The sequence below is a fragment of the Notolepis coatsorum genome, assembly GCF_963971535.1.
Source record: "Notolepis coatsorum genome assembly, chromosome: 7".
In the NCBI taxonomy this organism is placed as follows: domain Eukaryota; kingdom Metazoa; phylum Chordata; class Actinopteri; order Aulopiformes; family Paralepididae; genus Notolepis; species Notolepis coatsorum.
In genome coordinates, this window is record NC_140171.1 from 158,496,391 (window position 1) to 158,508,890 (window position 12,500).

Sequence of the window (12,500 nt, forward strand, 5' to 3'; positions counted from 1 at the left end):
CTCTCTCTCTCTCTCTCCCCCCCCCCTCTCTCTCTCTCTCTCTCTCTCTCTCCCCCCCCCCCCGCTCTCTCTCTCTCTCTCTCTCTCTCTCTCCACCCCCCCCTCTCTCTCTCTCTCCTCCCCCCTCTCCCCCCCCCCTCTCTCTCCCCCCCCCCCCTCTTCTCCCTCCCTCCCTCCCTCCCTCCCTCTAGGACCGTCTGTATTTTGTTATGGAGTATGTGAACGGAGGAGACCTCATGTACCACATCCAACAAGTGGGAAGTTCAAGGAGCCTCAGGCAGTGTAAGAGAGAAGTGACCCGCTGGTGATCCAGACACTCCACTAAGTACCTTTCTGGTTCCTGGCTGTACCGCTTAGCTCGCTTCAGATCAACAAATGGTCAAATGAACATGAGAGTGAAATTAACGTCTGTTCTCCTGGGTTTTCAGAACTTATTTCAGTGAAATTCTATTTATTGTGGTCCTCGACCATAGCAGCTTCTATCTTAATAATAAGATAGATTCTTAATAATAAAATAAGATAAAAATACAATCAATTTAGCATAGAATAAAATAAGATGACTAAAATAAAGATCACTATATTCAGTTCTAAAAGTGTATCAGGATCTAGATATTATACTATATACATTTGAAATAACAAAGATGGCTATGTACAGTTCCAATAAAAATGTGTGTAATGTGCAAGTAATTTTAGCAGTGCAAAATGCAATGTGCAATACGGTTGTCAGCCGCAACAGTGTTTCTCAGTGTAGTCGGGGGGGGGGGGGGGGGGGGGGGGTCAATGTGCGACGGTGTGTGTAATGTAATTAACCCTTTCACTGCCGCGCTACCAAAACGGTTAACCCTTTCACTGCGACAATTCACAGAAGGTTAACCATTTCCACTGCCACATGACAGCCGGTTAACCGTTGGTTGTGTGATGGTAAAGGGTTAACCTTCTGTCGTGTGGCAGTGAAAGGGTTAATTGTTACTTACTCAGAAGCATTTTATATATATATATTACCTAAACATCAAATCCAGGCCACTTACAGTATTTGTCAAACACCTTGTTGTTCAAACGGTCCGCAGCCGGGAACCAGCCCTTATTATCTGCTATGGTGGACAATCACCATGTTCTTCCTCTTCGTCTTCTTCCTTTCTTTTTATTCTTGTTCTTCTGGATTGGGCCTTTTGCATGCCGGGGTCGCGGGACTGCTCTGACCTCAATACGGGGTCACCTATGAACAGAGGACATTAACCCCTGCTGTACATGGAGTTACAGTATGTGTCGTTGACTCTGTGGCTGTCATTGCAGATTCTATGCAGCAGAGATCGCTGTTGGTCTGTTCTTCCTGCACAAGAAAGGAGTCATTTACAGGTGGGTTGGATTATAATAATTTTTAGACCCATTTAATTATTCTTCCATAAAAGCAACTATGATTAATTTTCTTGGAACAGTATTTAATGTGACCGGGCACAGACTGTGGGGTCTGTGGGGGTAACACTTGGAGCTGTTTCTCTTAACACTGCATGCTGAACTACATTACCCATGGGCCATTGCAATACACCTAACACCTCTTCCCGGTGAGCTGCAGTCGTGTGGCTTTGTTATTATGATGTGATGATGAGAGAGAGATCTCTCTTATTATGATCTTATAAACAAACTACAGGATCAATGAAAATAGAAAAAAGTCAAAGTCAAGATTTTATTATAATTTAAAATAAAGTCTAAAATAGAGCTGGCTCACATTATAACATATAAAACAAATGTGACCTGTATTAACTGTAGCTCAGATTAACCATATCATAAAAAAAAAAGAAAAAAAAAAAAAAAAAAAAGGTAAAAGACCCACTACAACAAAATATACAATATACAAAATGCTAAATTAGGTAAGGTGTCCCGCGCGAGGGCTAATTGCAACGAGAAAGACAGCGAAGAAGTTCTTTGTTTTGACTAGCGCCTCGGAATCAATAGCAGCGGCCGGCCATGTTGGATAATCATGCCAGATTAACGCCGGTACACACGTTACAAAAACCTGTGTAAAAAAACTAATTTTCTGTGGGATTGTTATCAACTTTGGACCTGTACTAGATAAGACTTCAGGCTATGGAACCGTTATGTTTTCCAGCTCCTACATCTCAGCTGGAACTCAAAAACAGGCATCTGGCAACAAGTAAACAGAAATGTGAGTAAACAAAACTTTTACTTCAGTGTGTTCAGACCTTTGTAACTCTATTTCATTAGCTCTCAGAGTCATTCTTCCTGTTGTGGAAGAAATGTTTACTTTCAAAAGACACCAGACTCATGCATGTGCTATAAGTATAAAGTATAACGCATCGCAAAATACATCGTGTTATGCAAAACTAGCCCCATTTTTGCTCGATGCATAAGAGGTTATGAAATGCCTGTTAGTACATGGACCCTCTTCTTAGTGCGGCACTAGTCCCTCCTCCCGCCTCTGGATGGCTTGACATGATTTTCATTTTTATATCTCGCAGATCGAACAAACCTCAACGTTATTGCCATAAAATACAATCCGGATGTAAAAATTCAGTGCTGTATCAACAAAAGCCCCTGTAAATCATCTGCCCTTTGTTCATTAGCTTAGATTTTTTTGTACAATTGATCTCAAGAAGGTGCTGAATGAGCGGCATTCAGTGGCAATTTTTCACTTTTGGTCAATGTTAGCATGGTGTTATTCACCGTCAAAGATGACAAAAGAAATATTATAATGTATATTCTCCTTTGGGTCATTACAATTTACTCAAGCCTAGTAACAGACACAATATTCCTGACACTGGGAATACATTCCCTGATGTCCATAGATGTCCCTAGATGTCCCTAGATGCCAAGAACATGCAAATGGACCTTTTTATGTACTTTTAGGCGAATCTTCTGAAAATATGGTTAACCTCTTCCGCCCGTGCGGTCTGGGGGCGGACCGCAAATGACATCACGTCATAAATCAATTATAATTGTAATCCACAAATTATAAAAAAAAAATTGTCAAGTATAAACATCATAACCATGTCACAACAGCAGTTATAATGTATATTATCATCACATTATTATCAATACGTTAGTTTACCAATAGGTTAAGTGTTATTAGATTTTAGTTTTCGTTTTTCTATTGTTTTTATCGCGAATTTTGGCCATTTAAAAAGAATTCTCGTCTGTAATTGTCGTTTTTTTTACGCCATTTTGAAGAGGACATCGAGAGCTTTCAATGAGCGTTTTTCAGAAACACCCTCCCCAGAGGCCTCTAGGTAAAAAAAAGCAAATGGATTCTGTATGAATTTTTTTTATATCTCTTATTACTCGGGATAATATACCACAAAACTTACCGTTATTGGCATATATTGGAGCACAGTTAGTTTGTCTCCGCTATTTTGAGCATTTAGCAACAATCAGATTTGAAATCAGTTTCAAAATGGCGTCACTCTGGCCAGAATAAGAAACCTACTGTAAATACAGTAGATATCATTATCTGTTCTTATGCACGCCTGGTGATACTAAATCCAAATTGAACTTGGGCATTTGAAAGATAAGATTTGGCACAATCCATGAATGTGCGAATTGGCTACAATAAGGTAATTTATAAGCCTGCTATTCTATATTCTATAATAATATTTCAAATGGCATTGGTCCGGATGGGAGAATTCAGTACTGTATCTACAAAACCTTCTGTTTAATCATCTTCCCTTTATTCATTTCCTTAGATTTTTTGTACACATGATCTCAAGAAGGTACTGAACTGTCTGGTCATTCTTAGCATGGTGTTATTCACTGTCAAAGATGCAAAGAAAAATCATAATTCATATTCTCTTTTGTTTCATCACAATTGCACAAAATCCAATGTGAAAGCAGCTTGGCTATACTTAAGTACATGTTTTTCCCCATTTAAAGAGTAGTCATCATTAGCTTTATATAATTTAAAGGGGAACTATTTGACTATTTCTTTCACTATTTGGGCAATTTTACACAATTCCTGTGAGTTTATGGAACACATCTGTAAGTAAATATATAGTTTTTAAATTCATTGTTTTGTATTTTGAATCAAGTACTGAAAAACAGCATTTTTCTACCTAAAAGTTTTAAGCCGTTTTGAGGCTGGGCTCCGCCCATACTCGGAATGAGATTTGAGTGACAGAGAGAGAGAGAGAGAGAGAGAGAGAGAGAGAGAGAGAGACATTGACTCGCAGGGGCCAAGCGGTCTCTCTTAACACATTGGACGCCAACAACGTCATAATTCATTATTGCCCGCCATGCGCTGAACGCCAACAACGTGATAATTCATTGTTGGGATCAATATTTCATTTTTTCGCCATGGCATTCATAATTCATCCAGCCTCCCTGCGGGACTGCAGCTGCACCCTGTCTGATATTGCAACGCCTCAATACCGCCGCCTGGTGGATGATCGGGCGAGTTACACTCCACGCCAAACCGGAAGTGGCGCTGGTGCATCGAGGAAATCCCTCCGGCAGTAATATCTTGTTACGTGGGTCCAGACAAACACTCAAGTGCATCGGATCGCTTTCGAAACGTAATAATCTATATGATTTCGGCGTTTATTGCATCATACAAACGGGAAATGGATCTAGCAGATTGACGTCAAATAATTGGAATATTTTTCCTCCAGTCTCATCGGTGAACGGTAAGAGGAATATAATGTTATTTTCAGCCCGATTGTTTATTCATTTCACGGCAATCCATTTGAACAATGTATCAACCCATACTAAATAAAGCCGTTACTGACGATCAAGGAATTATAAATGACCCCCCCCCCCCTTTTCTTCACGCATGATGAAGCATAATGTATACCGATCATATACATTTGAATTTTTTAATATAGCGTGTATAGGAAAGAAACGCCAATCATATGCTTCAGGGCCTATAACTCGTGTTTTTGGAATTACAGCAGAAAACCTTAAAAACATAGACGGTATTAACACAACAATGTATGAATGAAAAAATATAACGTTCCCACATCCGGAACGATAGATACCCGATGTTGAATGGGCCATAGTAATATCGATATAGCTATAATATTTAAAAAGTTATAGCCCTGCAAAGAAGGTAAACATCTCCATAGGCTTACAGCGGTGGCAGACTGGACCCAATGATGGGTACAATGCACGGCGCCCAATGTGTTAATGAGTAATACAGGTGCCTGGCAGTTGGCTACAAGCATAGATGCATAGCTGGCAGTTGGCAGTTGGCTACAAGCATAGATGGGGCGGGCGTTATTATGCAGATGAGAAACCTCTGACGTCACAGATACGCTAAATTTCAGATGACTCACTTGAGTGAGGGACAATATTGTGAGATGAGAATTGGAAGAATGCGCCAAATTGAGAATTAGAGACATAGATCCTATTAATATAAGTCCACATAGCTAGAAAATAATGCTAAACACTGGAAAAGCCTTTTATAAGATAGTTCCCCTTTAAATGATGAGGTCACAGGAATCCTCAATATGGGGTCATCTATAAAAATATATATATATATATATTAAAAAAAAGTCCTGGAACCCCTACTCTATTATAAACTATCTCAACAGGGTAAATAGTAAATGGTGCATTTATATAGCGGTGTTATCCAAAGCGCTTTACAATTGTTTGTTCCTCACACTTTGCGGAATTGCATTGTTTGTTCACCCATTCACTCACACATTAACGCCGCGGCTACCATGCAAAGTGCCAACCTGGTCATCGAGAGCAATTAAGGGTTAAGTGTCATGCTCAAGGGCACTTTGACACGCTGCCCGGGAGGAGCGGGAATCGAACTGGGAACCTTCTGATTACCAGACAACCATGCTACTTCCTGAGCCACTGTCGCCCCCCCCGCCAACAACAGGGCTAACCTGGATGAATAAAGATAAAAACTCTTATCTAACGTTTATCTTCTCAGGGATTTGAAGCTGGACAACGTGATGTTGGACTCGGAAGGTCACATCAAGATCGCAGACTTCGGCATGTGTAAAGAGAACATGGCTGACGGGGTGACCACACGGACCTTCTGTGGTACACCTGACTATATCGCCCCAGAGGTAAGGACTGCAGTGTGTGTCTTCATGTGTGTGTGGGAGGATGGAAGGTTGGGGCCATTTAAAGGAATGGGATTTTAGTCTGCAACCATTACGAATGTAGCTGATGCAAAATGATGTTTTCTTTGTGTACGTGCCAATGTGCTCTGTTCCATGAGGTCATTTCTATCATCGCTTTGCCTGAACTCTAGTCAGAAGACTCTACATCAGGGTCAGCACCCACAGACACACACGCACGCACGCACACACACACACACACACACACACACAGACGCACACACACACACACACACACACACACACGCGCGCACACACACACACACACACACACAGACGCACACACGCACACACACACACACACGCACACAGACGCACACACACGTACACACACACACACACGCACACACACACACGCACACACACACACACACACACGCACACAGACGCACACACACGTACACACACACACACACGCACACACACACACGCACACACACACAAGCACACACACACGCACACACACACACGCACACACACACACACACACACATACACGTGATGTAAGCAGCCAGTCAGATAAACAGGTCAGTGTCCCCTGGCTAATTCATATCGAACCCAAATACAACGTGTATTTAGGCGCATCGTGCATCAAATCAAATCAAATCAAATCAAATTTATTTGTAAGGCCCAACAACACACGTGAATGTCCCCATGGGCCGGACATGTCTTCTTTAAACAAGTCAAGAAGAAACATCACAATAAGTCAAGAACAAAACAAGAACACCATAAGGTCCAAACAATTTAAAATAAATGCAAAATAAATAATACTCCACGCGAAGGTAAGGAAAAACTCACTAAAACCTAGCAATAGGAGGGGGTTAGAGAGTTCCCATGTTTGTAGTGGGCGGAGATGGAGCAATAAATACATGTAGTGAGCATATGCATACATGGTGACAGTAGAATCATAGTATATAAGAAAATTGTGAAATAGAGTGATAGATAGAACTACTGCAAGCGTATGGATACAGGATGAGATACAAGACAATAGCTCAGGGCCGTGTTCATCTCCATGTCTCCTCCCCTTTAGGCGTGTGCATATCCATGACTCCTCCCCTTTAGGCGTGTCCATCTCCATGTATCCTCCCCTTTAGGCGTGTTCATCTCCATGTATCCTCCCCTTTAGGCGTGTTCATCTCCATGTCTCCTCCCCTTTAGGCGTGTTCATCTCCATGTCTCCTCCCCTTTCCTCTCTCTATTGTCCTACATGATTGACTTTAGGTCAAAATGATGTCATCATTATTTGATTCAATGCAAATGTGTTTTGGACAAAATGTATTTTCATTCATCCATAAAAGGCTACGCCCCCTTCTTTTATTGTCTAGAATTGCTACAGATGGAGTGGTAAATTAATTGCCTCGGAAACCGGGCCGGGATATATTTCGCGTCATAAATAGATCAATACAGTCCGTATTAAGTAATGTTGCTTTTCTTTTTCAAATGTAGCCAAGAGTAAAGACCCTAACCCTGTCAAAACAGCAGTCAAAGTGTATATTTTCCAGCACTACGTTTGTTTACCAATGATTTGAAGTGTTATTAGCGAAATGTGAGCTTATAAAAAAAACTAGAGCAAGAGGAGACCCGAGCGGCTGGGTGGCGCAGCGGACATTGCACTCTTCACCAACGCAAGAGACACCGGGTTCAAATCCGGCTGTCGGCGTTGCCTCCGGCTTGGGCCGGCCGCCATACTAACTCAATTGGCAGAGTTAGCGGGTGGGAAGTCGAAGGGTGGTAGTCTGGTCGTTGTGAACAGCGACTCCTACAGGTCGGTTGGGGCGCCTGCACAGCAAAGTCAGGAAATGGCGGGGGCAGTGTGAGCCTCCCACACGTTACTCCTCGCCAAATGAGAGTCCGCGCTGGCAGGTGAAAAGATGTGACAGGCTGCCTCCACATGTATCGGAGGGGACATGTGATGCAAGGCTTCTATCCTCCCTACAACCGGCCAGTGGGGGGCATATGCGACCAACGATCAGGACAGGGGAGGGAGAATTAGCACGTGAGGTAAATTGGGATAGGGAGAAAAATCACAGAAAAAGGAGGAGAAATAAGTAGACAAAAAAAGAGAAAGAGGAGACCCAGGGCTTTCGATGGACGTCGAAATTTCATAAAACCACACTACCCAGCTCACACCAGCCTCTGTCAAAGCTGCAGCCAGCTGATGTGAAAAAAAATATTGACGTGATTTTCGTGATTCATATCTCACGGGTCGAACAAACCCTGAACAAACCCTGCCATAAAATACAAACTGTACTTGTTTGTTAACCCTTTCACTGCCACACGACAGTAGGTTAACCCTTTACTATCACACAACCGACGGTCGCCACTAATGTGCCTTTCTGCTAATGTGCCATCCAGGGTATTGACTGACTAGATGGACTAAGAGGTTAATGTGGAGCCAGGGAGACTGGCTGTAACACTCTCACTCTAATGCATCAACCAAGGGATCACACAGCAGCCAGCCCATCCCCCGCACAGTGGGGAGCACACACACACACACACACACACACACACACACACACACACACACACACACACACACACACACACACACACACACACACACACACACACACACACACACACACACACACACACACACACACACACACACACACACACACACACACACACACACGCGCACACATTACACACAGTTGCACATGCACACAAATACAGGCAAGCAAAAACACATGCACACAGGACACCTACATCCAGGCGTGCACACACAGACAATATTCATATTCATGTCTACACACGCAGACATGTGTGCACACACATACACACTCAAACACACATTATCGTGCATGCGCAAAAGCCAGCACCTGCAGCCACATGCATAATATTAACGGACACACACACACACACATGCCTCTAAGTGGGAGCTGGCCGTGAAGTGGATTTAGTGACTTAGAATATAAATACTAGAATAGAATAGAATAGAAATACTTGAATCATCCTGAGGGAAATTTGGCTAGCAAAAGCAAGCACCTGCAGCCACATGCATAATATTAACGGACACACACACACACACACACGCACGCACGCACGCGCACACACACACACACACACACACACACACACACACACACACACACACACACACACACACACACACACACACACACACACACACACACACACACACACACCTCTAAGTGGGAGCTGGCCATGAAGTGGACTTTCGCAGAGACTTAGGTCGCTTTCACACAGGGGCTGTTTGGTCCGGACTTTCGGACCAGAATTCGATAGTCCGGTTTTTCGGGTCTGTGTGAATGCGCGTCGAACTCGGTCCGCGGACCAAACAGGCGAACTCTAGTCCGCCTGAAAACGTAGGTCTCGGTTCGGCTTCAGCGGACCAAACGCGAACCAAATATAAGAAGTGATTATTATTATTTATTACCACTGCTCGCAGCACTCACTGCAAAACAAGCACACTGCATCTAATCTCTCTATCTATCTATCTATCTATCTATCTATCTATCTATCTATCTATCTATCTATCTATCTATCTATCTATCTATCTATCTATCTATCTATCTATATATCTAACTGTGCATCTTGGGAAGAAGGAAGAAACACGCGGCTTATTATTATTACCGAGGCGCACGGCATTAATAATGGATCAATGCCACGTCAATACTATTATTATTATTATATTATTATTATTGGTCTACAAGTTGTTTAGCGAGAGGATGGTGGTAATGTGCTTCAATAGAACAATGGATCAATGCCATGTCAAAACTCGCTCCGCTGATCTGGAGGACTCGCAGACAGCACACACAGACACACATGCGCGCGCGCGCACACACAGGCTTGCAGCCACACACACATTTCCACTGTCCAATAGACAAGCGCCCTTTTCGACCGCGTGACATTGTTCAGAAGGTCTCGGTCCGCTGACAGATTTCTCTATGTGAACGCAGGCGAACCAAATGAAGAATGCAACAATGTTGCAACTTCACCCCCAGAACCGCACCGAGTCCTCCAAAACTATATGTGAAAGCGACCTTAGAATAGAAATACTAGAATTTTTTTTTAATCATCCTGAGGGAAATTTGGCACTACAAATCGCTCACAGTAAACATTTAGGTAGACAAAACAATTAGTCACGAATAAGAATAAAAAAATAATAATAAAATACGGTCTGGGATATACATTTCCTATGTTATGTATATACATTCTAATATAAAATATACAGTAAAAATATACAGAAATCTACAGTAAGTGTACAGTAAGTCAAATCAAATAAAATCTCATTTATTTGTAAGGCCCGACAACACACGTGAATGTCCCCATGGGCCGCACACGTCTTCTTTAAACAAGTCAAGAAGAAACATCACAATAGGTCAAGAACACAAAAACACCATAAAGTCCAAATAATTTTAAATAAATAAAATAAATGCAACACTCCCAGACATACCCCACGCGAAGGTAAGGAAAAACTCACTAAAACCTAGCAATAGGAAAAAATGCATCACAAGTCAAGTCAAGTCAATTTTATTTGTATAGCACATTTCCAGGCAGCGGTAGCTGGCACCAAAGTGCTTCACAGGCAGGTTGATAAAAACTAAATAATATGATGCAAGATATAAGATTAAAACACAGTAAAGCAATGAAAGTAATAAAAACAGGTAGGACACAGTAAAACAAAGAGGATAGAAGGGCCAGGGGTCTAGTGGTGATTAAGTGGGGGGGAAGGCCAAGGAGAACAGGTAGGTTTTTAAAAGTGATTTAAAAGCCTGCACGGTCTGGGCGGCCCGTACGCTGAGGGGGAGGCTGTTCCACAATCTAGGCGCTGCGGTGGAGAAGGCTCTGTCTCCCCTAGTCTTGAGCCTAGTTCTAGGCACCACCGATAGCAGCTGGTCAGCTGATCTGAGGGATCGGTGGGGGGTGTGGCGGTGCAAGAGCTCAGATAGATAGGGAGGGGCCGTGCCATTTAGTGATTTAAAAACATTTAGGGCTAGTTTAAAATCTATTCTAAAACGAACAGGTAGCCAGTGGAGCGAGGCCCAAACTGGGCTGATGTGCTCATGTCTCTTTGTTTTGGTGAGGAGGCGAAACAACTGGCGTTCTGCACCAGTTGTAGGCGGCGAAGCAGGGATTTGTCGATGCCTGTGTAGAGGGCATTGCAGTAGTCGAGGCGAGTGGTGACAAAGTCATGTATCACTGTCTCTAGGTTACTTTGGGAGAGGTATGCCTTTGTCTTCGCCAGGAGTCTGAGGTGGTAAAAACAGTTTTTGACTACGGCGCTGACCTGTTTGTCGAATTTAAAATTGCTGTCGAAGATGACCCCGAGGTTCCTGACAGAGGTGGAGCGGTTTGGACCCAGGGGACCAAGTGCGTCAATGAGGGGGGCCGTGGGGTCAATATTAAAAACAATGACCTCGGTTTTCCCTTCGTTTAATGTCAGGGAGTTTTCAGACATCCAGCACTTGATTTCTGCCAGGCAGTCAAGTAGTGGTTTTATTGATGTTTTCCCTTGGGTGGGTTTATAAGGGGAGGTAGACCTGCACGTCATCGGTGAAGCAATGGAATCACAGGCAATGTGGAGGAGATAAACCTTAGAAGGGCCATTCAAGGGGGGATCTCCCTTCTTAGATGTCGGTGATAGTAGTGTTGCAATAAAACAGGCAAAACAGTTGTTAAGCATGCACTCATATGCGTAATGAAACACAGATAAGTGCATGCGATAATAATTGAACATTTTGAAAGATAAAAATAGAGCTGATGGCGGATCTATTTGAGGCAAGGGGGCAGGGGTGGGGGCAAAAATCGATACGTAGTAGATCGCGATACTTTGCGTAGCGATACTGTATCGATACAGGGACGCCAAGTATCGATATTTAATTATTCATAATTTTTTATTTTTTATTTGGTATAAGGAAGTTGCATTGTTCATTTCAATACCTGTAATAGTACAGTAGTCCACACACACACATGTGCATTCAGTTAAGTTGGAATATGACTGTAATACAAACAGTTCAGTTTGTCAGGTACATGCAACACAGATTACAGTGTTTACATCTGTTCGCTTGAGAAAATACCATGTTCTGCAATAGAAATGATTGAAGTGATGCAGTGAGGCACAGTGATGCATTATAAAGTCTGATGGCTGTTGGAATGAAGGACTTCCTGTGCCGTTCAGTGTTGCATCGCACACACACGCTTCACAAACAGTTTTTTCCCCACAGCAGTCCGAACACTAAACACCCTGGCCCGCCCCCCCTTGCACAGACAGGCAAGCATCCGAACTGAAGTGAACATGAACTGAATTGAACTGACACTGACTGATCCTTTTTATATGTCACTGTCCTGTATGTATTTATGTATTTATTTATTGTTGGGCTTGGGAGGTGGGAGGGGGGCATTTGATGTTCCATGTTGATGTCCCAGTGCTTAACTAACATGTACCGCAAA

At 42.8% G+C, this 12,500-nt stretch overlaps 1 protein-coding gene across 1 annotated transcript in view; it reads left to right on the forward strand.

Annotated features, from left to right (window-relative positions):
- LOC311231823 (protein kinase C alpha type-like) overlaps positions 1-12,500 on the forward strand; it is a 316,426-nt gene that overhangs the window by 255,208 nt on the left and 48,718 nt on the right. The window contains 4 exon segments of the mRNA XM_084318445.1: positions 192-252; positions 255-282; positions 1,294-1,356; positions 5,891-6,029. Coding sequence (XP_084174571.1) covers positions 192-252; positions 255-282; positions 1,294-1,356; positions 5,891-6,029 — 291 coding nt within the window.